Here is a 24,120-nt window from a genome sequence, read left to right as displayed (position 1 = left end):
TGGTTCTCCATAACATAAATAAATAAATAAATAAATAAATAAATAAATAATTTTATTATACTATATATAGTATTATGTAACCTAGTGAACCATCATCATAAAATTTAATCAACTCCCTTTCACATGAAACAAGGTGCTATTAAAAAAGCACTCAAGGCGATTGTAACTCAACAAGCTTTTTACCCTATTTACCATACACATAGTTAATCCTCCCACGCTCCCATGCAACCCCATACAACCCATACAGCACATACATCCCCCATGCATTCACACCAATAACTTGGGAATAAAATTGCATTTCCTAATTGCTCCTTCATTTCCCACCGTCCGCCTGACACGTGGCCATTCTACCCCATAAAACTATAAAAACAAGACATTTCCAACCTTATTCCAAAGTATACAAAAGCTATAATTAAAGGCGGAAGTGATGAGTAAAAATGTAAGCATAGTTCGAATGGTATTTGATCTTCATTTTCACTTAAAAACTCCTTACTGTCATAAATACAACGCTTAGAATAGCATATTTAAATATTGGAAATAAAATTGTCAATTTCCATATTTACAAAAATATATTTACTATAACAACAAGCCTTGTACCATTGAATTACAGTTTAAATTAAACTTACAAAGCGGTAGCGTAAGATAGTCGCTCTAAAGCCGAGTGCATACGTCCGCGTGCGTTCTAAAAACCAAATCGCATCAATTCCAAACGAAAATCACATCCAATTTTCAACCGTACGCTATAAAAGGTGAGGTTCAAAGAATATTGGTGAGCATAGTGGTAGTTTTTTTTTTTTAATAAATAGGGCGAAGGGTGGCGGCACACGGCCGCACGCGGCGACACACTCCGCGACGACGGCGGCGCGCGCGCACGTGTCCGGTACAGCGCGAATGGAACTTAGAACGTGACCTACTTGCGGAAAGAGTGACCTTTAGGAAGCTAATTGATTTGGAGAAATTGTGATCTTTTGTGAAGGTGCAAGAATTTTAGTGACTGAAAAGTTTAAGTTTGAAAGTGTTTCTTATTGAAAGTTTTTAGTGATTTCTACGGAAGAATCATAGAAGGAGTAAACTTAACTTGAACATTTTCAGTGACAGTAAAATTTCAATATTTAAACAATTTAACTTAAAAAGTGATATTTTTAAAAAACAATCGCAGTGAAATCCAATGACTTCTAAAACATATGTGAATTAAAACCCTATCACGAAATAAAGCAATTAAACTACAATTATTTAATTTTAAAATAATTAAGTGATTAAATAATTTTCTACCAGTTCCAAACCAGTAACTGCTAGTGAAGTATTCCAAATCTTATGAAAAAAAAAACTAGTGGTTTGACAAAAAGTCAATAACCACTATCTTTGCGTTTGCGTGGCTCCTAATGCCAGTAGAAACCCAGTAACTTGACTGTTTCAAAGCTGTCGCCAAACATGGAATACCACCGTCACATGGAGCAGCAGCAGTGGGGCTACTGGCCGCCTGCGCCGGCGCCGGCCGCGCCGCCGGCTCCCAGGAGTAAACGGACGCATTCGGAGAGCGAGGACGATGCTTTCTCGGAGGAAAGCAGCAAAGACGCCACGTGAGTACTCAGCTTTATATTGCAACAAACAGCTTTATTAGGAAACATTTTAATTTGTTCTAAAGAGGAAGGCACCAAACGATCTGGTAGGTCTGGGTCATTTATCAATTTATGACAAAAATCACGATAGCAGATACTTAGTATCCTCTTTATTTTCTAAATTAAGATTTACTATCGTATTTTACTAAGAATTCAAATCATATAAACTAAAGTATTTATAGGTAGTGCCTACTTACGCAAATAATGAAATAATCTTGCTTTCGAGTGTACCTAACCTAATATTAAAAAAAAATACTTTTTTTTAAATTTGAACGAACGGAAATACAAATGCCAAACGATAACGACATCAAAAAGAAAATGCGATGAAGAGAAAATTGGCCTATTCAGGGTGGGAAATATTTAGGAATCTAGAAAACAGATTCTTATAAGAGTTCGTCGCTCTACATAAAGTGCTACGACCGTAGAGCTACACGGCTACGAAAACTAAACGGCTCTATATTTGTGTTACTTGTACAATTGTAGCAAAGTCCACTGAAGTAAGGATGATTTATTTAGGATTTACAATTTTCATACCAAAAATCGTACTTCAACTTTTTAGCGCCACCTATTAATAGTTATTTGTTATACAAGGGGGCAAAGTTGTATTTTAACGCCGAGTGTGGAATTGAAAAACGAGCAAGTGAAAGGATTCTATAGTTGAACCACGAGCGAAGCGAGTGGTTCGAGAATAGAATCCTGAACTTGTGAGTTTTTTAACACACGAGAAGTAAAATACATTTGCACCCGAGTGTAACACAAAACTTTTCCCCTCACTATAGCGACGAAACTACAACGCAAAAAATGCGTTTATCACTGCTTAGCTGCCAGTAGTTCCACAGGTGGTAAATCATCTTTATTACTAGATTCATCTACTTTTATCAATTTAAAAGCAGTTTATTTGACTTTATTCAAGGTCAAATTACTTTACCGACTAGTGGATAAAATGCGTTTTTACCCGCTGGTATTAAAGGACAAAACACGTGTTTCCGAGCTAGTGTGGGGAAAATAACTATGTACATTGATGATGCCTACAAAAATAATTTCAAATGTGTATTGACATGATATCATGATACCTTCCTATTTATTAAAATAAAGAAATAGGTCATTTGTTTTTTTTTTTAATAAAAACACGCAAAAATATTTGAGGAAAATAATATTATTTTGGCCACTTCCAGGCTGCGAAACAGCGCCATGTAGTTTTAAGCCTAAAAAGCCCACACATTTCAGGCGTACGCTTTTTTGTATGGGTTTTGACAGTCCCGTATTTATATCGTTCTTGACTGAAGCATTTATTTTATAATTTTTTGCTTTCACAATAAACACGCTTATACAGTAAAAATAATCTAAATATTTATTTTTAATCATTCTTGTAAACATCTAACAATGTTTTATAATGAAACACCTTACGAGAATAACCACATTTTAAGTAACAAGTGTTTTTAAAAGTTGCCTCAAAATCAATCTTAATCTATTAGGTACTATACTAAATTAAAATTTTGGAAATACCCCCGACCGCGACATAGTAGACCGATTTTCATGAAACATGGCTAAGAACACTCCCGAGCTCCCGACTAACTCAGCTTTCAGACAAAAAAAACTAAATTCAAATCGGTTCATCCGTTCGGGAGCTACGATGCCACAGACAGACAGACAGACAGACACGTCAAACTTATAACACCCCGTCGTTTTTGCGTCGTGGGTTAAAAACAGACTACTAGAATAGAATAGAATAGAATAGAATATTTTTTTATTCGTAAGCACTTAACAACGACGATAACAATATAATATACACAAAAATTAACGACACACAAACAAGTAACCATACACACAAAGGCTAACAGACAAAAGTGCCACGAAATGGTCTCATCTCAGCATGTTGCTGGCGACTTCCAGCGCTGGTCTTCCGATGAGGCCATTCGGTGAAAACAATCACGACAGGTAACAATTTATGAATACAACACTAATAAAAATAAAAAAATAGCAAGAAAGAAAGTATGCAAAAGACAACAAAGATTTATAACAGACATTACATTATTACACTACTAACTTTTAGGTTGTAAACAATGTCACAAAATATTTGAATGCGAGCGTACCTTTTGCCCCATAATACCGTCAAGGAACATGGTACCCAAAATACTGGCCGTATTTCCTCACTAACCATACGATTTTTTCTCATTTTCAGTTCTCCCGGCGGTGACTCCTGTCAACTCATGACGCGCAAGCGCCGACGAGGCGTCATCGAGAAGAAACGACGCGACAGAATAAATACCTCCCTGACTGAACTGAAGAGGCTAGTCCCAGCAGCCTGTGAGAAGCAAGGCAGCGCTAAGCTGGAGAAAGCCGAAATTCTGCAGCTGACTGTGGACCATTTGAAGATGATACACGCTAAAGGTAAGACCCTTCATACACATACTTAGGTTTTATTTGTATCAATACCTCCCTGAAGAGGTTAGTCTCAGCAGGTTGTGAGAAAAGGGAACCGCAAAGCTGGAGAAAGCTGAGGTTCTGCAGCTGACTGTAGACCATTTGAAGATGATACATGCTAAAGGTAAAATTCTTTCATCTTGGGAAGACTTCATAGTTTAAAAGATGACTTAGAAACATATATCTCACCGAACTGAAGAGGCTAGTCTCTGCAGCATGTGAAAAGCAAGGCAGCGCGAAGCTTAAAAAAGCCGAAATTTTACAGCCCACTGTGGACCATTTGAAAATGATACATGCTAAAGGTAAGACACTTTCATCTTCGTAGGTAGATAATATTTATTTACAAAAAGATAGTTACAAATATTACAAATACGTATCAAAGCATCAACAAAACAGGGAAATTTATGAAGTGGAGGAAGGATTGGGTAGGGCTGCGCCATCATTTAAGCCAAAGAAGTTTTTGAACGTGTTAAATTTGTATCGCGTACCCCGGATACACATGCTTGTAGCACGGATTATTGAAATTGTAATTTTTTGATTTTTCGTATCCTTAAGAAGAACTTTACAACGTTGGATATACCAATATACCGGCATATACCGGTGTAACCGGGATCGAGATTACCTTTTTGATTTTTGTCGCGCTCCCAATATTTATAAAAAATTAAATTTACCGTGAATCAACACTTTTATTATACCAAAATATCCTTCAACGAGTTGGAAATACTGGTCCAACAGCGTGTGAAAAAACGATGTTGAAGAAAGCTAAGTTGATACCCACCCAGTTTCTTAAGTTATTCTTTTAAGAACAAACCTACTGAAGTTTACTTTCCATTTGTTTTTATGGCATTTTCTCTTGACTACAACGTGTAAATAGGCTATAAATCTTCGTTAATTTACAAAATTAACTACGGAATAATTCTAACTCTATACTTTGAATAAATTTAAAAGTGGAAAATGCCTGCCTTGGGTGAGACTTGAACTCACGGCCTCTGGATAGATACTCCAGCGCTCTGCCAACTGAGCCACCAAGACTTCAACCAAGCCAGCGAAATTTTCCACTACTAAGGTCAATGGGACCCGTAGCGACATCTACCGTAAGAGAGTTAAACTTCTTAAACGGCAACCGGAGTTCCAAGTCATATTGGAAATTCACCAGTTCACCAATACGATGCGCTAACCATGCTAAATTTTTCTTGTTTCTGCTAATCAGAAGTTAAAAATCTATACTTTGAAGTTTACCTTGTTAAGTTTACTCGGTATTGTTATGCTCTTCCAATTATAAGTTCTAGCGTAAACAAGCTGTTTATTTACAATCAGTTGTAAAATAGGTCACAGTTTAAACAACGAGAATTTTCCATTAGACTCGTCAGTCCCGTTCTGGCGTACTTGATGTAAAAGTACAAATTATATTTGAATTTGATTTACTATAGATATAAAAAAAACAAATTCAATATCGGAAATATTTTTTATTAAGGCTTTAAGAGGTTAGACTAAAATAATTCCCTTCATTTTAAAAATATTTTTTTGGAACTAGCTTTTAAGCGTTACTCTACCTTTCTTTCCACCGGCAATAATATCCATCACTACAAATCTGAAAAACCCTAACACAAAATAGTACATTACGATACAAGTGTGTAAAAAAGGAAGTTCGAAACGAGTGGCGATAAATTAAAACACGACCGAAGGTAGTGTTTTAAATCGACACGAGTTACGAATTTATAAGAAAAACAGAGACAGATGTTATTTTTAACCTCAATTTATATTCTATAAATCAGATAGAAATAGGTATATAAAGTATCAGTTGACCGTGACGTCACTCAATTCGATTTCATATTAATTTCATGATAGAAAGTAGTTCAAAATCGTTTTGACAGTTCTTAAAAAGAAGCTGATTTGACTAGGAGGAAAGTAGCCTATACTGCATGCATTGTCATCCGATTGCAAATACTATGCAAAAATTCAGCTCTATTGGAACATGGAATGTAGATGAAAATTAAAAGTTTTAGCAAGTTTTTTATTAACTTGCCATGCCAGCTAGTAAAAAATATTGCTTGTGAAAACGTAAAAGCACGAATATCCGGATCCGGAATAATCGTACGTCAGAAATCCGCTATTCCGTCCATTAAGTCCCGAGATCTGTCATTCACTCTCCATTCATTCACTCAACTACTCATTTCCGTTTCCTCCAAATCAATAAAAGATTTAACGGTTAACTAGAAACTTCATAAAAATGGTAAAAAAGTAAAAGTAACGTTTCGTTATCCTGTCTATTGAAAAATTGTAAAAAAAAACTTTTTTCGTTACTGTTACTTTTTGATCGAAGTGAAGCGAATTTAATGAAAGTAAGTTTTTTTTATTGTTTCGGTTGTGACGTTTTCAAGTAACCCGACATAATATACATTACAAATACATATTACAATACAAGTGCGAAGAAGAGGAAGTTCGAAACAAGTGGCGATAAATTAAAACACGACCATATTTGGATGGGATGGCCCTTTGAAGTTTCGAGTTCGACCTGACAAGAATTGTACTAAGGTACAGCGGTAGGCGTGTTCAATGGATACATGTAGAACTCAACATCATAGTGTAATAATGGACAAAATGGATCAGTTAAAATTTCCCCCAGTCGAGATTTGCCCCGCTGTACCTTACTTTGCAAACCACTTAGTGCGGAAATAAAACAATGTTTTGCCTTAAGGCGTTAAGTCCGCCATTTGTACTTTTTATTGTTAATTTGTGCAATAAAGTTTAAATAAATAAATAAAACACCATATTTGCTGAGAAAGTACTTTACAGGATCAATAAGTCGTTTTTAATTGAACTGTACTAAAATTCAATGAACAATATTTATTAATGAGAGTAGGTATTGTCTATTAACGAATTTTAGGAAATATCCTTTCCTTGGAATTTTTACCTTGAATTAGGAAAATTTTCAAGGTAAATTGGAACGAATCATTTTGTACCAATCATTAGTATTATTACTTGGAAATATGTTACCATACCTACGTATTGCGCTGTAAATAAATAAATCAATTTGGGTATTTTGTCGTGTTGATGATTGTGTGTTAAAAATTTGTCTCAAACATTAAAACCTCGAAGGTAATGGACTAGAAAATATTATTTATCAAATAAAATAATAAAAATACGGAAACTCACTACTAAGGAAAATATAGTAAAATTTTATAAAAAATTCAAAATATCCACAATTATGGAAGTCCACAACTTTGTATTGTACCTACCGTACAATGCAACACTTTCTGTGTTTTGATTTTTGAATACCGGGTTGACAGTATCCAATGAGGATTATCTCCAAAAAAATCTCTCGACGTAACCACCATTTCTCTTGCACATACGTCCCTTCAGTCTTCACCATTCCTGCGCACATCGGGATCGCCGCACAGTGCGCCCGCGCAGTTCCGCGTTCCCACGGCCCGCTTCCGCATCCGACAGGTGGCAATGTTCGACCACTATCCGACCAATAGGTCGTAACAACCAACCGTTTTCATACTTGAGTTTATTTTTCGACCTAGCGGTCGTAAAAAGGGCGTATTTGCCATGAATTTTGTATTTCGAATATTATTACGTTTCGTAACTTCACAGTTTTAATTGAATTCAATAGTGAACTTGATGTTTGGGTGACTTTTTTGGGCGGAATTTTGTCAAATTGTGTTTAGAATTGAGATTCGATATGGTTGCAGGATGGTCATAATTTGTAAAGTATTTCCCATAGTAAATGTCACAACACATGAAATATATTAAAGGTAGCACTTTTAAGGTTTTAAAATCTTAGTATGACCAAGATCGTAAAATTACGGGACTGACAAAGCCCATACAAAAAAGCGTACCCCTGACATGTATGGGTTTTTAGGCTTAAAACTAGATGGCGCAGTTTCACAGCCTGTAGGCCTAGCACATGATGGCCGCGGGAGTATGTCGCCGCGAGATAGATGACACGTCTTCTTCTAACTGTATTAATGACATAAGGACGGGTAGTCTATCTCGCGGCGACATACTCTCGCGGCCATCATGTGCTAGGCCTACTGGTAGTGGCCAAAATCATATTTTCTCCAAATATTTTAGCGTGTCTTTATTTTTTTATAAGAACAAATGACATGGGTGCTGCTTCTTTATTTGAATATCATGATATCACGTCAATACACAATTTGAAAAGAATAAATTTGTAGGCATCATCAGTGTAGTTATGATAGTATTTAATAGGTGGCGCTAAAAAAATTAGGTACGATTCTTACTATGAACATTGTAAATCCTATATAAATTATCCTTGGTAAGATCATCTTAAAAAAATATTACGTATAACTGTTGAAAACAAAATTGTGCTTTTCAATATGTATTTTCACCGTTCCTCGTAACTTTTAAACTTCAAAATGAATCACTAAGAGAGGAAATAGCCGCGCACTTAATTATAAAATTGCTCTACCTTCCTGTAATGTTAACTAATTTAATTTGTAGAATAATTTCGGGATGTGCGGTTAGCCAGATTTTGCGGTTTCAGTCGCGGTTCGGTTAACGCCGCAACATATTACATTATTATCGTATGTATGGTTAAAGGCCAAGGCCTGAGGGCCACAAGCCCACGAACCACGTGACATATTGTCCTGCTCACACTTATGCATGAATTTACAAGTGCAACAGAGAGGCAATACTTCGAACACCATAAGCTCTCAGGCGGTTTTGTTTCGGTTGAAAAGAGAAGTGTAGGGAAACTATTGAGTATAGAAAACGACCAACGAATGCGTACAAGCAAAATAATAAGATAAAATAGGTAATGTAAGATAAGATATGATGTAGGTATGTGATATTAATATTTGAAAATAACTGAAAATATCATTTAGAAAATATGCTACATAATCAAAAGCGACTGAAAGTAAATTGGAGCAGTAAAATCACTGTCAATAGAAATTGTCAACAATGTAAACAAACCCAAACAATGTAAAATATCAATATTCTAGCACAATTTTATTATTTTAAAGGTTGAGGATCATAATGTGATATGAATTAATTAAATAACACATGGATTTAGCCAGTATCTGATGAGTTAGAATGGAAATTAAAGACATTTTGACTGCAAGGTTTGTTTACATTATTCACAAGTTCTATTGACGGCGACTTTAGGTGAGTAGTTTTCTCAGTATTAGATATATAATTAGGAATTAGAAGTACTTACCGTTATGAATGATCAAAGAAAATGAAAATTAAAGGGCGAAATGTAACTGAGGAATAATTGTGTTATGACAGTTTGTGACTTTGTGAGGTGAAACCCATTTTGTTCATAATTGCTTTACAGTAAAATGTTTACTCGAAGTAAACTATAGGCGAAATTGCCTGTTATTGGTTCAAAATAACCCGCTCAATAGGGTTGAAGTCACGTCTATCAGTATCGAGCCACACTTTACATATGTATGAGAAATAGCTGGTTATAATTGAGCATGCGTAGGTACCCATGCTTTGGGCGTTCCGAAGCGTAAGCATTTTCATACTAAAAACTTTGCCAAACCAACAAGACTCAATCATAAACTTCAAAATCAAAGTAACCATTAGCAGTCAAAGTATTCTACCCAAAAACATGGAATTCACCTCCAAATCAATCACTCATGCTTATATAAAAACATCCGACCACAAGATACACAGAAAAAATACCCACATATGGTCACACTTCCTGGTTTTTTCGACCACCAGGTGCCTACCTGGCACACCGAGGTCTATTAAAGGGCCATCGCGGTCAACAATAGGTTCATTAAAGCGGCAAACACTATTCAAAGGCGTTTAAAGTTACATTTTGAGGTTATAACGTTTAGATTTAGCGTTTTTTTTGTGAGAAGCGAACTTGAGATGGGCAGTCAGGATATAGATTATTTTACCGATTATAAGTTTGAAAACAAGTTTTTTAGGTCACTATTTATTTAACACACATTTAATATTTAAAACTGGTAACACCACAGATGCGCAAGATTTTTTTTACATCACCATCAAAAATAAAGACTTGGCTTAATGAAGGTCTAGTTACCAGGTCATAAAATAAAATAAAAGTTTTTTTTTTTTCATTTTCAATTATTCGATTAAGTTCAATGTTTTCGTTAATTTAATTGAAAATAAAAGAAACTTTTCTATTAGTATCTTGGTCACGTAAGTCGTAACGTAACTTAGTACTTATATGTATGTCGCAGGGAAATGGCCAAAACAGAGATTTTATCAAATCTCTAAGGGATTTGATCAAATCACGCAAGATGTCAAAATGGCGAATCCATTTCATCATTTATCTAGAAAATTTCAGTCATTTGCCTAAATCCCTGACTCTGTTTAGTGAGATCACAAAATCGGCCAATAGACTGGCCACGTTTTGTCATTTCACTAGATTTGTTTAGAGATTTTATAAAATCCCTGAACCGCGACAGTGAGTTGACGAAACGAACTCAAAAAGTCAACTAGTTTTAACATTTCCCTAAACAAATTTAGGGAAATGATAAAGTCTCAACTGGTGATTTGATCAAATGTCTGAACTTGTTTGGCGAAACGATAAAACTAGTCGACTTTATAAGCTCGTTTCGTCAACTTACTGACGTGGTTCAGGGATTTTATTAAATCCCTAAACAAATCTAGTGAAATGATAAAACGTGGCGTGTCTATTGGTCGATTTTGTGATTACACTAAACAGAGTCAGGGATTTAGTCAAATGACTGAAATTTTCTAGGGAAATGATAAAATGGATTCGCCATTTTGACATCTTGCGTGATTTGATCATATCCCTTAGTAATTTGATGAAATCTCTGTTTTCGCCATTTCCCTGCGACATGTACATACATTCGTACAATAATTTCAAAGCAGTTTTTCTTCCATTCATCCTAAACATAAAAATTTTGCCAAAAAACTACCATAATTGTCTCTAATGTCTCTAACCTTATCAATAACATTCACTCACCATTTCAATATGTCCTAATAATTGACTACCCCCTGACCATATTGCAGTTATCTTCGTTATCAGCCCCGAACCGGGGTCGAACCCGCGACCCTCCGTGGGAAAGGCCCGCCCCATCCTCTCCCAGCGGGAATGATGCCAATTGTATGAGAACTGGGATTATGAAGGGATTTCACTTGTACGCTAGTTTGAGTAGGCAGATTTAAATGATATGCGTTTTTGCATAAAGTCGGAAAAACCTGATGGTGGGTGTATGTACTCCTAATTCCTCCAAAAAGGGCGCACTTTACATAGTGAAGGTTTGACTATGAATTAAATAACCAGTCACAAATAAAGCCAATATATTACAAAAAATCCCCAACCCTTATATACATTCCCGATAAACATTTCGATAGCGCGATGTAGAAATTGTGACAGTTGGTACAGCGAAATCTCTCGTGACATACTTATATTAAACATCTTAGTATGACACTTACTCTACGGAATAACAGTTCCGAACAGTAGGATTTTGCATAAATTAAATAGTAACTTACTTACTTACTTTGTTGTCGCGAAGACGCAAAGTGAGTCTTGGCCTCCAACACAGTAGACGGTCGGTACAAATAGTAGACGGTCAACGGAGTCTTGGCAATCTTTGGCACTAAAAAACGCGGCATATTTGCAAAATTTAGGACTCGGCGGCCAATTGTCTTTATGAAACGTGGACGCAAACGTAACATTATTATAAATTGATATGTAAGACTACCAAAACACTATTGAGGTAAAACATAAAAAAGAAACCATTGTAAGACATCCAGTTATAAATAATAATACAAAGCTTTTAATTATAAGAATTATAAGATTTAAGAAGTAATTCGCTTTTATACATGAACTTTTTTAGTAAAACTTTGATCATAAATTAATTTATAGTAAGTACTTTAAGTGTAGTAATTAATGCCCCAATTCTATGATAGGTACATAAATCTCAACCAAAATAAAACTCAACCCTAACACATCATACAAGAAAATAAGGTATTTGGTAAAAATAGGTAACCTAGTCTTTATTATTAGAAAACTAATTATATCGTTGATATCTATGCGAAAACACGTATATATATTATATTATATGTATAGGTATTTATGTCAAATCATAGAGGTTTGTCAAATTGTCACATGAAGAAAACCTTATTAGCTCCGAAACTATTAATAGAAACCAATATAATAAATAGTCCCGAGTTTTTCTGCGAAGAATATGATAAAAGAATGCTTTACCGAAAGAAGGGTCCAAAAAAAGTTACTATTCCTTTCATCTGTCGCTTTTCATCGAAATAATTAAATCAACGCTTTTTTATCACCCTTTTTTACTTTTGTTAATAAAATTCTAACGATTTTATTTGCGACTTATAAAGATCAAAGTCATAAAAGTACAAGTAATTACTTAAATATTTGACAGTGTATAAATGTAAATGCTGAATTAATTTAATTTATTTTCAAAGAATATGGAGATAATTTAATTAGTTCTAATTGGAATAAACTTTAAGACTTCTATTTAAATATAATAAAGTGTAATTAATTAATTGAAATTTTGGGAATGTAAACGTTTTACTCGCTCTCTTGCCCTAATTTCTTTCTAATATTTTTTACCAAGAAAAACTTGTTTCTTTTTTATTTTTTATTTATGCACATAAAAAAAGTACAATTGGTGGACTTAATGCCTTAAGGCATTCTCTGCCAGTCAACCACTGGGTCAAAAAGAAACATTTGATACGTGCAGGCATCATGATTCGTGACAGAAAACATAATGTAATTTTACATTATATTATGGCAATTCTTTGAATACTCATACCTACACCATTCATCGTTTTTAGGGTTCCGTAGTCAACTAGGAACCCTTATAGTTTCGCCATGTCTGTCTGTCCGTCCGTCCGTCCGTCCGTCCGTCCGTCCGTCCGTCCGTCCGTCCGTCCGTCCGTCCGTCCGTCCGTCCGTCCGTCCGTCCGTCCGTCCGTCCGTCCGCGGATAATCTCAGTAACTAAGGTACCAATATGTATATCAATCACGCCAACAAAGTGCAAAAATAAAAAATGGGAAAAAATGTTTTATTAGGGTACCCCCCCTACATGCAAAGTGGGGGCTGATATTTTTTTCATTCCAACCCCAACTTGTGATATATTGTTGGATAGGTATTTAAAAATGAATAAGGGTTTACTAAAATCATTTTTTGATAATATTAATAGTTTCGGAAATAATCGCTCTTAAAGGAAAAAAAAGTGCGTCCCCCCCCTCTAACTTTTGAACCATATGTTTAAAAAATATGAAAAAATCACCAAAGTAGAACTTTGTAAAGACTTTTCGTATTGCTATTAATATCTAGTTTGTAAATTGATAATGATAAATTATAGACTGTCAAGCAATTCTTGTCACTAAGGAAAGGCGCGTAATTCAAATTTTCTATGAGGCGATAATCCTTCGCCTATATATTTTTTTAGAAATTTGCCGCCTTTTTTTTGTGATAATGACACTATTTGCTTTGCCGTCTATAATAATAGGTATCTGGATTATACTACTCTAGGTATTAAAGCTTATCTAACCCCAATTTTGATTAACTCATCTTACTATTACCTTTGACACGTGTAATCTACCTACTAATAGCACTTAGTCCTTTAACTGTAACATGTAGAAGGCCCTTAACCGCAAAGAGAGCCCTAAAGGAAACGTCCAATCTCGACGTAGCGGAGCTAACGTGCCCTGCGGTAAGGCCCTTTTGCTTTATGCCCTCATCAAGGGGCCTTTAGGGTTACGTATATGTCAAAGTTATACTTTTCTTCTTGAAAATGAATGAGGAAAATATTCGTACCTATTTTGTCCAATCTTAGCATTTAGGTATACCTATTCAATCTGTGTAGTTATCTGATGATAAATTATACGTACGTATAATTCAATAATGGTCCATAGTAATTCAACGCGTAAATGCTGCGAGCGTCATGGGCACTTTAGCACCGGGAACGACAGGGAATAGTTAGTTTATTTGGATAGTTTTATGTTTTTATTCTTATTAGTTATTAGGTATTGTTCTGTATTGATATACTAGCTTTTGCCCGCGGCTTCGCTCGCGTAAAATTTTCGGAATGCTCCATACAAAAATCAACCCCCCATTTTAGGGAAGTGTGAGGTTAGAAAGAGACAAAAAGTAGCCCATGCACAGAACTTAATTTAGATAGAAGAAACAAATTCATATATTTGTATAGGGGCCGAGCGTGTCAAATTTTGTACTGAAGTTGATTCTTGCCTGTAATTTTAAATATGTCTCAGGCTCTTGATTGTTCATAATTTTTGTGTTGTTGCAATTGAATATCACGTACCGAGGCATTTTTTATGTTTTAGTTGACTTCAACTTACAAAAATTGACGCCCGAAAGCTGCAAGCTGCGAGTAAAGACGGACAACTCAGTGGATTTCACTGAGTTCATTTGACACGCTAAGTAGATACGTTTGCTTGATCTATGGTATATATGACATCTGTGAGCCCATGTCACTCTCCATCCTTTCAACTATCTCCACTTAAAATATCAAGTCAATTTGTAGCTTGACGATCCAGAGGAAATGCTGCCAGCGTCTTCGGTACTATGCCACAGGGGCCGTTTTTAGATTTATTTTAGTTTAATTTAGTTTAATTTTTATTTTAACTTTAATTTTAGAATAATTTTAGATGTATTTTAATTTACCTGTAATATTATTTTAAAATTTTGCCATTAAAATAGAAATTGAGCGCGATTTATAAAAAGAAACGATAATATATTTGTAGCTCGTTTTTGCCGTGAAAGACGGACAAACAAACAGACAAACACACTTTCCCATTTATAATATTAGTATGGATAAATTATTAAACATGAAAATATTTAGAAAAACAAAAAAAATGGTTGTTAACAGAAAATAGGAAGTTAAATACTAATACATTATTATAACTACCCACTACAAAACAGATTTTAAAGAGGCATGAATAATGCTTGTTAACACGTTCGCTGCGGGAATTACTGTGCCTCATTTGTATCATCTATTTCAAGCAGTGAGCATGTTAAGTCCTGTACAGTCGCCATCAGATATATAAGAGCGCCCGAGGTACTCAAAAATATCTGAACACGCCTCTATTGCCTAGGCGTTAGAGGCGTGTTCAGATATTTTTGAGTACCTCGGGCGCTCTTATATATCTGATGGCGACTGTACATACATTATCGGGTATCATACCTACTTTCGTAGGTTAAAAGTTATACACATACGTTCAAATAATAGATAACTAATGGTAAAAACTCGTACAATTAACACAACTCAATAATTCAAACACAACTATTCCATTTTACCCCTTATCACCCTTTTCCGTAAAAACTACTAATCTACATCCATATTAAACGATCACGCGTCAATTCCATACAATGACAAGCGGAAATTGTGCCAGCCCTATTCTCATATCCTTATCTCTTTAGGAATAAGGTCGAGAATTGGACGGAAAATATTCTAATGTAAGGGTTGTCACACCTGCGCGCCAAAAAACGAACAATATTAAGGAAGGAAGAAGCAAACAAAGAAAGAACGCTGGAATTTGGGATACTGTAAAAAGTTTATGAAGTAAAATGAAGAAATTTCTATTGTCATTATTTGATATGACTTGAGATTCGAAACGCCACTTATATCCTTTTTTAGGGTTCCGTACCTCAAAGAGGAAAAACGGAACCCTTATAGGATCACTCGTGTGTCTGTCTGTCCCTCTGTTACAGCCGATTTCTCCAAAACTACTGGATCGATTTACTTGAAATTTGGTACACATATGTAAACCTGTGGTCCAAAGACGGACATGTAATTTAATTAAATGAAATTTAATCATAGGGGTCACTTTTGGGGGGTAAACTTGAAAATTAAAAATCAAAGTTATTAAAACTATATTGTGTTACATATCAAATGAAAGAGCATTTTATGAGCATTTGAAATATATTTTTTTTTAATTTTTAATTTTGGTACTTTAGAAGTAATTTAAGAAAATAGACAAAAAATGACCATTCCCCCCCCTTATCTCCGAAACTACTTAGCGTAAAATTTTCAAAAAAATACACGAGATAGCCCTCTACCTGTAGATTACAGGAAAACCTATTAGAAATCTACAGTCAAGCGTAAGTCGGACTTACGAGAAAAAAACTCAAATTAAGATTTTCACTCACTGACGCTGCAAGCAGTTACTAAACGTCTAAAAATTTTGTAAGCGTGATGGACAGGTAGAAAGAAATTCATTTCTGTCTTTTTCTTTCTAGAAATTGTTAAATTTTTTTTTTCATTTGCCAAAATGACTTAAGTTCCTACTAAAAAGGAGGCGCTTAAGACCGTTTGTAAGTGGACTGAGCAAAATTTTGTTCAAATCGGTCCAAAAAAAGGTCACTGTTGACGAAAACATAGAATTTGTGGCAACGACAGCCCAAATCTGAAGTCCATTTTGCTCTATCTCTTATCGTTTCCGAGATATATACGTAAAGTCTTGAAAGTGCGAAAAGTTAACTTTGCCATCACAGTCGTTCAGGCGCTCATGAGTTCTTTGTATGGAAAAGTCGAAAACCGACTCGCACTTGACCAATGTTCATAGAACGTGTTGTGGTTTTTTACGCGGGTCCGCGACTGACGACGTTCGAATGTTTTGTTTGGAAATGTTTGAGGGTGGTTTCTTTGAAACGTCGCCGGTGGCGGGTGGTTCGACGGGCAAGACGGGGAAGGTCACACGCCGCACGCGACGGTCTGTATTCGTTTTGTACAATAGCAACGGACGGCGGGTGGCGTCTTGATATGGAAAATGACTGACTTCACTAAAGATAATGATGAACTCATTGAAGTAATACTAGAGAGGACACTGCGAGCAAAACGTTTGCGCTACAAACATAAGTCCATTGGACTTATGTTTCTGCCTGCACACAAATAAAATGTAAAAATGCCTTCCTGCGCAACAAGATGCTGTTTAAGCCATACGAGAAAATCGAATAAAACTGACGTGTCACATTTCATCGGTTACACGCTATGTTAATCGATCTTTATTTAAGTAATTATTTCAATGAAGGGACGCGCTCCTCAAACGCGAAGCTATCGCTGCCATTTTGTTGAACGAAATCATAGATTAATCGCATCATAATCGCACAGACTTGACATGTAGGTAATGAAGTATAGTAATTGTGATTATATTCTGTTTGTAATATATAAAAGAGAAATGTTAAATTTATTTCACGTTATACTTATGAATACTACACAGTTCTAACACGAGTTGTAATCGATATTTTCATACAATAATAACCTATGATTTTCTTCAAGGGCAATTAAAGTAGGTATATGAAAAAATCAATAATGTATTTTTGTTTCACTTAGTAGAACTTAAACATAGCACAATGTATGATAGTGCTAAAATTAAACTACTTACCCCTTATTCATAAACGTTCATTAAAGTTATCAAGCCGATAAAGTTCGTTTGTCCCTTTCTATCACACCAATACGCCGAAAAGGGACAAACGAACTTTATCGGCTTGATAACTTTAGTGTGCGTTTATGAATAAGGGGACGTATTTTACAAAAAGTATAAAAAAGGTCTACACTAAGAGTGTCGCGTCTAGGTGGTCATTGGTCAAGTCTTACTCTATGACACGGTACCTCCCCACGCATGCGCCGCGCGCTGCCGGCCGGAGCACAGACTTTGTTTGGGGTGTAATTTCTAGTATGTTAGTACATAGTAATTCAATGGATGAATTGTACTTCTGTGAACTGTTTTCGATATACTTAATCGAATATATGATGTAAATTTTTCTTTACTACAATGAAAGTGTTTGAGTACCAAGTTAAAAATTTCACTTTCTTTTTGCCGGTTTCATACAAAAATATCGTTTGACTGTCTCTTTTTTTGGGTAATATCAATATTTATATGGTAACGGATTAAGTCGCGTATAATCTTCTTCCTCTAAGAATTACAATGTAAGTATTTTTGCATTCATTTTGATCAGAGCACAACACAACAGTTCAAAAATCAGTCTACCAGAGCTTCTGAGTTCCGTCGCCGACGACGGGTGACCAAGGGTCAGAAAACCCACGCACCCGCGACCGACAGCGTGTGGCACAGCGGCACATGCGGCTCACATCCAAACATTCCAAACACCGCCGGGCGCGTGTGACGGGCCAGAGAAACCAGGGCCTTAGGGCTAGGTGATTATCGCCGCGCCGCAGAGGACGCGCTGAGGGGGGGCGGTGCCTACAGCAGTTGTAGTTGTATGCATACCTAGCTCACGCACACAGACGCGTCCGCTGGCGCCGCCAGGGACGGCTCACTCCGCTATCCTATCGCCGCGCTACAAGTATATCCTGGCGGCCGCGAGCTGTGGCCGCGAGTTCGCGGCCTACTCAGGGGTGGCGCACATTCTCACGGAATGCACGTTCGCACTTTCTATTGTTACTTTACGTCGCGAGGTTGGAATGGCTAATAATACTTAATTAAATAGACATATTGAATAAAATAAATACCAAAAGATATTCTTATACAGATCTACTACTGATTAAGAGATCAATAAGGCTTGTGATGTTGGAACCTTGAACAAAAATATATAAATACAGCGTATATACCTAGAAAGTACTCAAGACTTGAATATAATAATATAACATTTAATGTGAGTATTAATTCGTTTGGATCCATTGGTAACCCTATCACCGGACGCCGCGCACGTGCGGCTCGTTTCTTTGTAAGAATGTTGTAGGTATTTAAAAAGGCGGCATTTCGGAAACATCAAAGCAGTGGGCCTTCTTTACTTGTGCTATTATATATTCTGTGGCGCCGCGCCGGTGTCCACGTGCGCTCTCTGCAGTGTGCGCTGCCGCTGCCACGAAACGTTTACCTACTCCGTGTAATACTGATAAAAGAAAGTATTGACATGAATTCACACGTTTCGGAAATGACTGTAGGTATTTTAAATATTTTAGCACAATATGTTTTTTGCCTCTTATTGCCTATTATACAATATAGGTATACATACCTACTATGGCAACTCTATCACAGCGCAGAATATGCAGAAGCCACATGGTGGTTTATTTATTTTATTTATTTATACATGGTGGTCTGCGACAGAAACTCAATAGACATTTTCAGAGTTTTTAAAATAAGTACCTAAGTAGGTACGTGAAGTAACATGGTAAATTAAAAAAATATCATTAGATACTTATTGCGAAGGTGTAAACAATTTTCTTCGTTTTGCCACATATCAATAATTACCTATCTATATTAAATTCATTAATCCGTATACAACTATACATTACATTTTTACAGTACGGTAATACTCACCCCGTTATTCATAAACGTACACTAAGTTATCAAGCCGATAAAGTTCGGTTGTCCCTTTCCGACGTATTGGTGTGATAGAAAGGGATAAACGAACTTTATCGGCTGGATAACTTTAGTGTACGTTTATGAATAAAGGTGTTAAAATTTATAGCTACGAAATTTTACATAAAACACCTACTTTAAAATAAAATAAAAAATGTTGAATTTGGTTAACATTATAAAAGACCTCACGCAAGCTGTGCTAATTAGTTCGCGAATTCGTCGAGAGGTGGCGCTAAACACAATTATGCTCATTAGAGAACCTATACTTCTAGCCTAGCCCAGTCTTTAGACTTATGTGAGTAACGTAAAAGTACCTAATAGTTTTGTAGGTACGGAACCCTCGGTGGGCGAGTCCGACTCGCACTTGGCCGGTTTTTTTTTTTCAAAATTTAATTAGATGTACATAATGTTATCTTAAATAAAGTAAAATTTGAGTAAATCTAAAATTAAACTTAAAATAGAAATTAAACTAAATAAATCTAAAATTATTCTAAAATTAAACTAAAAAATATTAACATCATCATCAAGAGTTTTGAATGATTCACGGTTATTTTCATTAGTTTTATATTGACCGGGATATAGACACACTATCGTATACAAATAAATGAATTATGAATTATGAAGTTTTATCATTTCATTTTTCCATTATCAAATATGGCTAATAAAAACTCATGAAAAGACGTAAATTCAACGAATAAGAAGACGTCGAAATGAACAAAAAGCCTCACGTAATTGAATCGTTGTTCTCCCATAATTAACTTCACAAATTGTCAGACAACTCAGACATGTCCTTCAGACCTACTCCAAATTTAATAAGCTGAGCAAATATATAAAATAAATCGTAGTATAATCCATGGTACAAAAAAAAATCAAAAACATTTATTCAATAAGTAAGCCACAGGGGCACTTTTACACGTCAACATTAAAATAAATAATACGGATTCAACAAAATTTATTAGCTACTTTAAATTTAAAATTAAACATGGTGAAAAAAAAGAACAACTAAAATAACTTTTCAGTTGTAAAAGACTCTAGATATCACAACTAAAGATAATAAATATACTTAAAGCCACTTGCACCAAAGAAAATGGAGGGTTAACCCGAGGGTTGAGAAAAGATTTTTCTTTAAGTCACAAGTAGCTGTTATAGGTATTTTATGTAGACTATATACTTAGTTACTTAACAGACAGGTACTCTAGAAGTTTACGTAGACTTTAAGCTTTTATTAAATATTAGTTTGAACGTTTCAATTACGCGTCACAATTTAGTTTCGTAATTTTACGCGGCATTTACTTGAAGGCAAGTATTGCTGCCTACGCAATAAACTTTAGTTATTATACCCCTTAATAATAACTTTAGTTATTAAACGGGTTTAGTTATTATACCCCTACCTGTATTTAATTAGAAATGATTTCTTTAAATTGTCATTCTTCAAATATCCATCCAACTAGTAGGTAATGTACAAATTACAGAACTCTAAATCGTTCCTAAAATGACTGGTTAGGATAAAATTGTTATGCAATTTAAATACCATTGAGAATTTTGCAATTTAACAGTTGACTATCGCTTCATTTGATGTCTGAGTTCCACACTTTCATTTATTTTATCAATTTATCAAATGCCATAGAATTTTTTTTTTTTTTTAATAAATGATACAATCCTAAAATTTTCAGAACATTTGCAATTTTGAAAATTGCTCTTCTGTGCATTCCTACATCCAACTATCAACATCTCGCCATTCTCGCCAAAACGAAATCATAGCAATTACAGAGCCACCCTGGCCCGGTGGCCCACTGCCCCAACCAACACACATGACCCCCCATTCATCAATGAACCTGTTTTTACGCATACCGTCTCCCATTCATCAGAAGGGGACTAAGGACCATCTTACTCTGGCCATCCGTACGGAAGACGACCGGAAACTTGAGGGTTCCCGTTACTCTAACCTCTCTTTTTAATCTTAACGTTTTTTATTCCTGTCCTTTTCTAGAACTTGTTGCGTAAGGGTTGAATCTTGAATTTGGTTTTTGTTTGGTTTCTTTTGATACGCAAATTCTGGTAACATCTGGAGGGGTATGTGCGTAAAACTGTCTCCCTTAAAGCGATATTGGTTTTAATGAGATTTGATTCTACCACGAGCTAGTAGCAAATGCATAGCACTACCTGCTTTGCACTCAATTGCAATTAACTTAATCCAGGTACTTACATTTGATTCAGGGACATATTCCCGACATTCCAGAAATTACGTTTTTAATCGTATTTTTGTCATCAATTCACACTTCGCTATTAGATTGATTAAAACGATTTGTCTGATAAGGAAAATAAGTAAAAACAACAATAATTTGGACGAAAGGTATCGATCGACTATGTTATTATGGTGTAAGCCTTTATGGATGAACTCGCAAATAGTTTATGATAATTATGATTTAGCCACAGTAACCGTCTTTTTAAACAAGCACATTTAAAACATAATGAACACTGTCTGTGTCTACCCATGCGTATCTCCTCTACTACTTTTACACGCTAACATAACTAACCCCTCTCTCTGTTACAGGTCTTGACACGTTCGCCTACGACCCCCAACGCTACGCCATGGACTACCACAGCATCGGCTTCCGAGAGTGCGCAGCAGAAGTAGCCCGCTACCTCGTGAGCTGCGAGGGGTTAGACATCCAAGACCCGCTGAGACTCCGCCTGATGTCCCACTTGCAATGCTTCGCGGCGCAACGGGAGCTGGCAGCCAAGTCAGCCAACTGGGGATACCCACAGTATCCTACTCCAGTACAGCCTCAACCTCAGCATGGCTATACGGAGCTAAGACCTGAAGCTACTACTTCAACAGCCACGACAACTGTAGCTGCCCCCATGGCGGTAGCAGCGCCATTATCCGCCCCTCCTTCTTACCCCCATTATCCTGCCCCTCCCGCGCCACCAGCGCCCCCTGGCCCACACCCTGCACCACCAGTGCCCCATTACCCTACTCCATATCCTCACCAGCCTCATAACCAGTATTCTCAGAATAGTTCGAAACCTTATAGGCCTTGGGGCGCAGAGTTAGCTTATTAGATTGTCAAGCCTAATCAGATATATATGTAATATGACTATTGTCAAGAGGGCGCTGTTATTCTGATGGGGTGACAGTTCAGCAGTATCAAGCGCGGATCCAGCTTCGTGCCCAGGGGGGGGGGGGGTCACGTGGTAAAGGCCCAGGCCCCAGGGGGGGGGGGGTCACGTGGTCTATTTGTATGGCCAACCTAGGCTGGATCCGCGCATGAGCAGTATAGTATGCAGAAAGTAGTTGTAATGAAATTCCGCAACATGGTGCGTAATATATTTCTGGTCAGCCTTTATTTTGATATTCAGGTTTACTCCATATTGGAGATGAAGTATTTGTCTTTCAAATGTATAGTCGAAGTACATATTTAAGGTGAACATAATTTGTTTACTGACATTTTTTTTTCACAATAGACGTATTGTTTGCTTGGAGACAATTTGTTAACCTTCCTCATTGGACGATATTTTTCTCATAGACCAACATTAAGTCTACTTTGATTGCAATATTTCTTAATCTTCTTCGTTTAATAAGGCCCAATTAGACTGTAAGGTCTTATTAGGACAATCTGTACGCCCACAAATTTTATTCAGTTCAATACCTGAGGCAAAACAGACTTTTTGTTGACGATACTTAGGAGTCTTTATTATTTCTTTGTACAGTATAATAAAATTGGAGAGTATTTCTTTGAAATCCGATAATCTTGTATTTAGAAGTGTTTTCTGAAAAAAGATTTCAAAGGCAGCCTACAATTGATTAAAATAAATCTTACCTAGAGGTGATTTTCTGATAAGTAGGTGTTAAAGGCCTATATTTGAATTTTTTTTTTACCTAGAGGTAAGCTTTTCCTGAATGTAGGTACTTAAATTACATTTTATCATTCATGAATCAATTTTCTCATTCTGGGGGCCGATTTTTTAATTTCGTGAATTTCGTTGATGATATCTTCACTACTAACGATTTAAATTCAACTAATAGAATCGAAAACGAATGGTTATTCATCCTAAATTTATATAAAAAAAAATCTAGCCCTCCTTTTTTAAAAATAGTGTTTCATCGTTTTCCACTGACTTTCCAAAGGCGAATTCGTGCTTGCGAAATTCGAAAATAGGTCCCCTGAATATATGAACTGTCAGAATTGATTCTTTGAACCAGAAATGTCGCTTTTGTCATTGACCGATCGTATCCACATCTAAATAAAAATCCGAATAAGCCTCATAATCAAACTAAGAGTTGTTGGCGATCTTAAAGTTTAATTGTGTTTGAAACTGTTTGTAAAGAAAGTATGGAGATATATAATAAGTTGTGTGATAGCAATATAGTATATCATAGATTTAAGAAGTCACTAGTATATTGGGACCAAATGAAAAGCTTTAATTTTCAATATTTGTACTGCTTTTATTATGTGCCAAGACTCTATAAGTATTTTGCACAAAATAGCTCAAGAGAAAAACCTTAAATAGCAAAAAAAATCTTCGTAAATATTAAAAAAATACCTAAAAACGGTTGTGAAAAGCTATTATTAGTATTTAGTGTGATTTGAATTGTATATATCGGTTTGACGTACATTGGGTATGTCTGATGTAAATTTTACTTGTAAATAAACAGAATTAAATTATTTGACAATTTATTTTATCTTTTATTTATAGATTTAAACTTACAGCTACATTTCAAAATCCATAACTATTAAAATACCATATTACTTAGGTTTATTTGGTTTCAAGTGA

General features: G+C 35.7%; 1 protein-coding gene across 1 annotated transcript; it reads left to right on the top strand.

Annotated features, from left to right (window-relative positions):
* The first annotated feature begins 1,385 nt into the window (after nt 1–1,385).
* LOC125225840 (hairy/enhancer-of-split related with YRPW motif protein-like) lies at nt 1,386–22,513 on the top strand. Its single transcript, XM_048129701.1, has 3 exons — nt 1,386–1,580; nt 3,802–4,010; nt 21,896–22,513. The coding sequence occupies exons 1-3, from the start codon at nt 1,432–1,434 to the stop codon at nt 22,405–22,407; spliced, it is 870 nt and encodes a 289-aa protein (XP_047985658.1). The 5' UTR covers nt 1,386–1,431; the 3' UTR covers nt 22,408–22,513.
* The last annotated feature ends 1,607 nt before the right edge of the window (nt 22,514–24,120 follow it).

Source organism: Leguminivora glycinivorella, chromosome 4, assembly GCF_023078275.1.
Source record: "Leguminivora glycinivorella isolate SPB_JAAS2020 chromosome 4, LegGlyc_1.1, whole genome shotgun sequence".
Taxonomy (NCBI): domain Eukaryota; kingdom Metazoa; phylum Arthropoda; class Insecta; order Lepidoptera; family Tortricidae; genus Leguminivora; species Leguminivora glycinivorella.
This window is presented reverse-complemented; position numbering and strand designations above follow the sequence as displayed.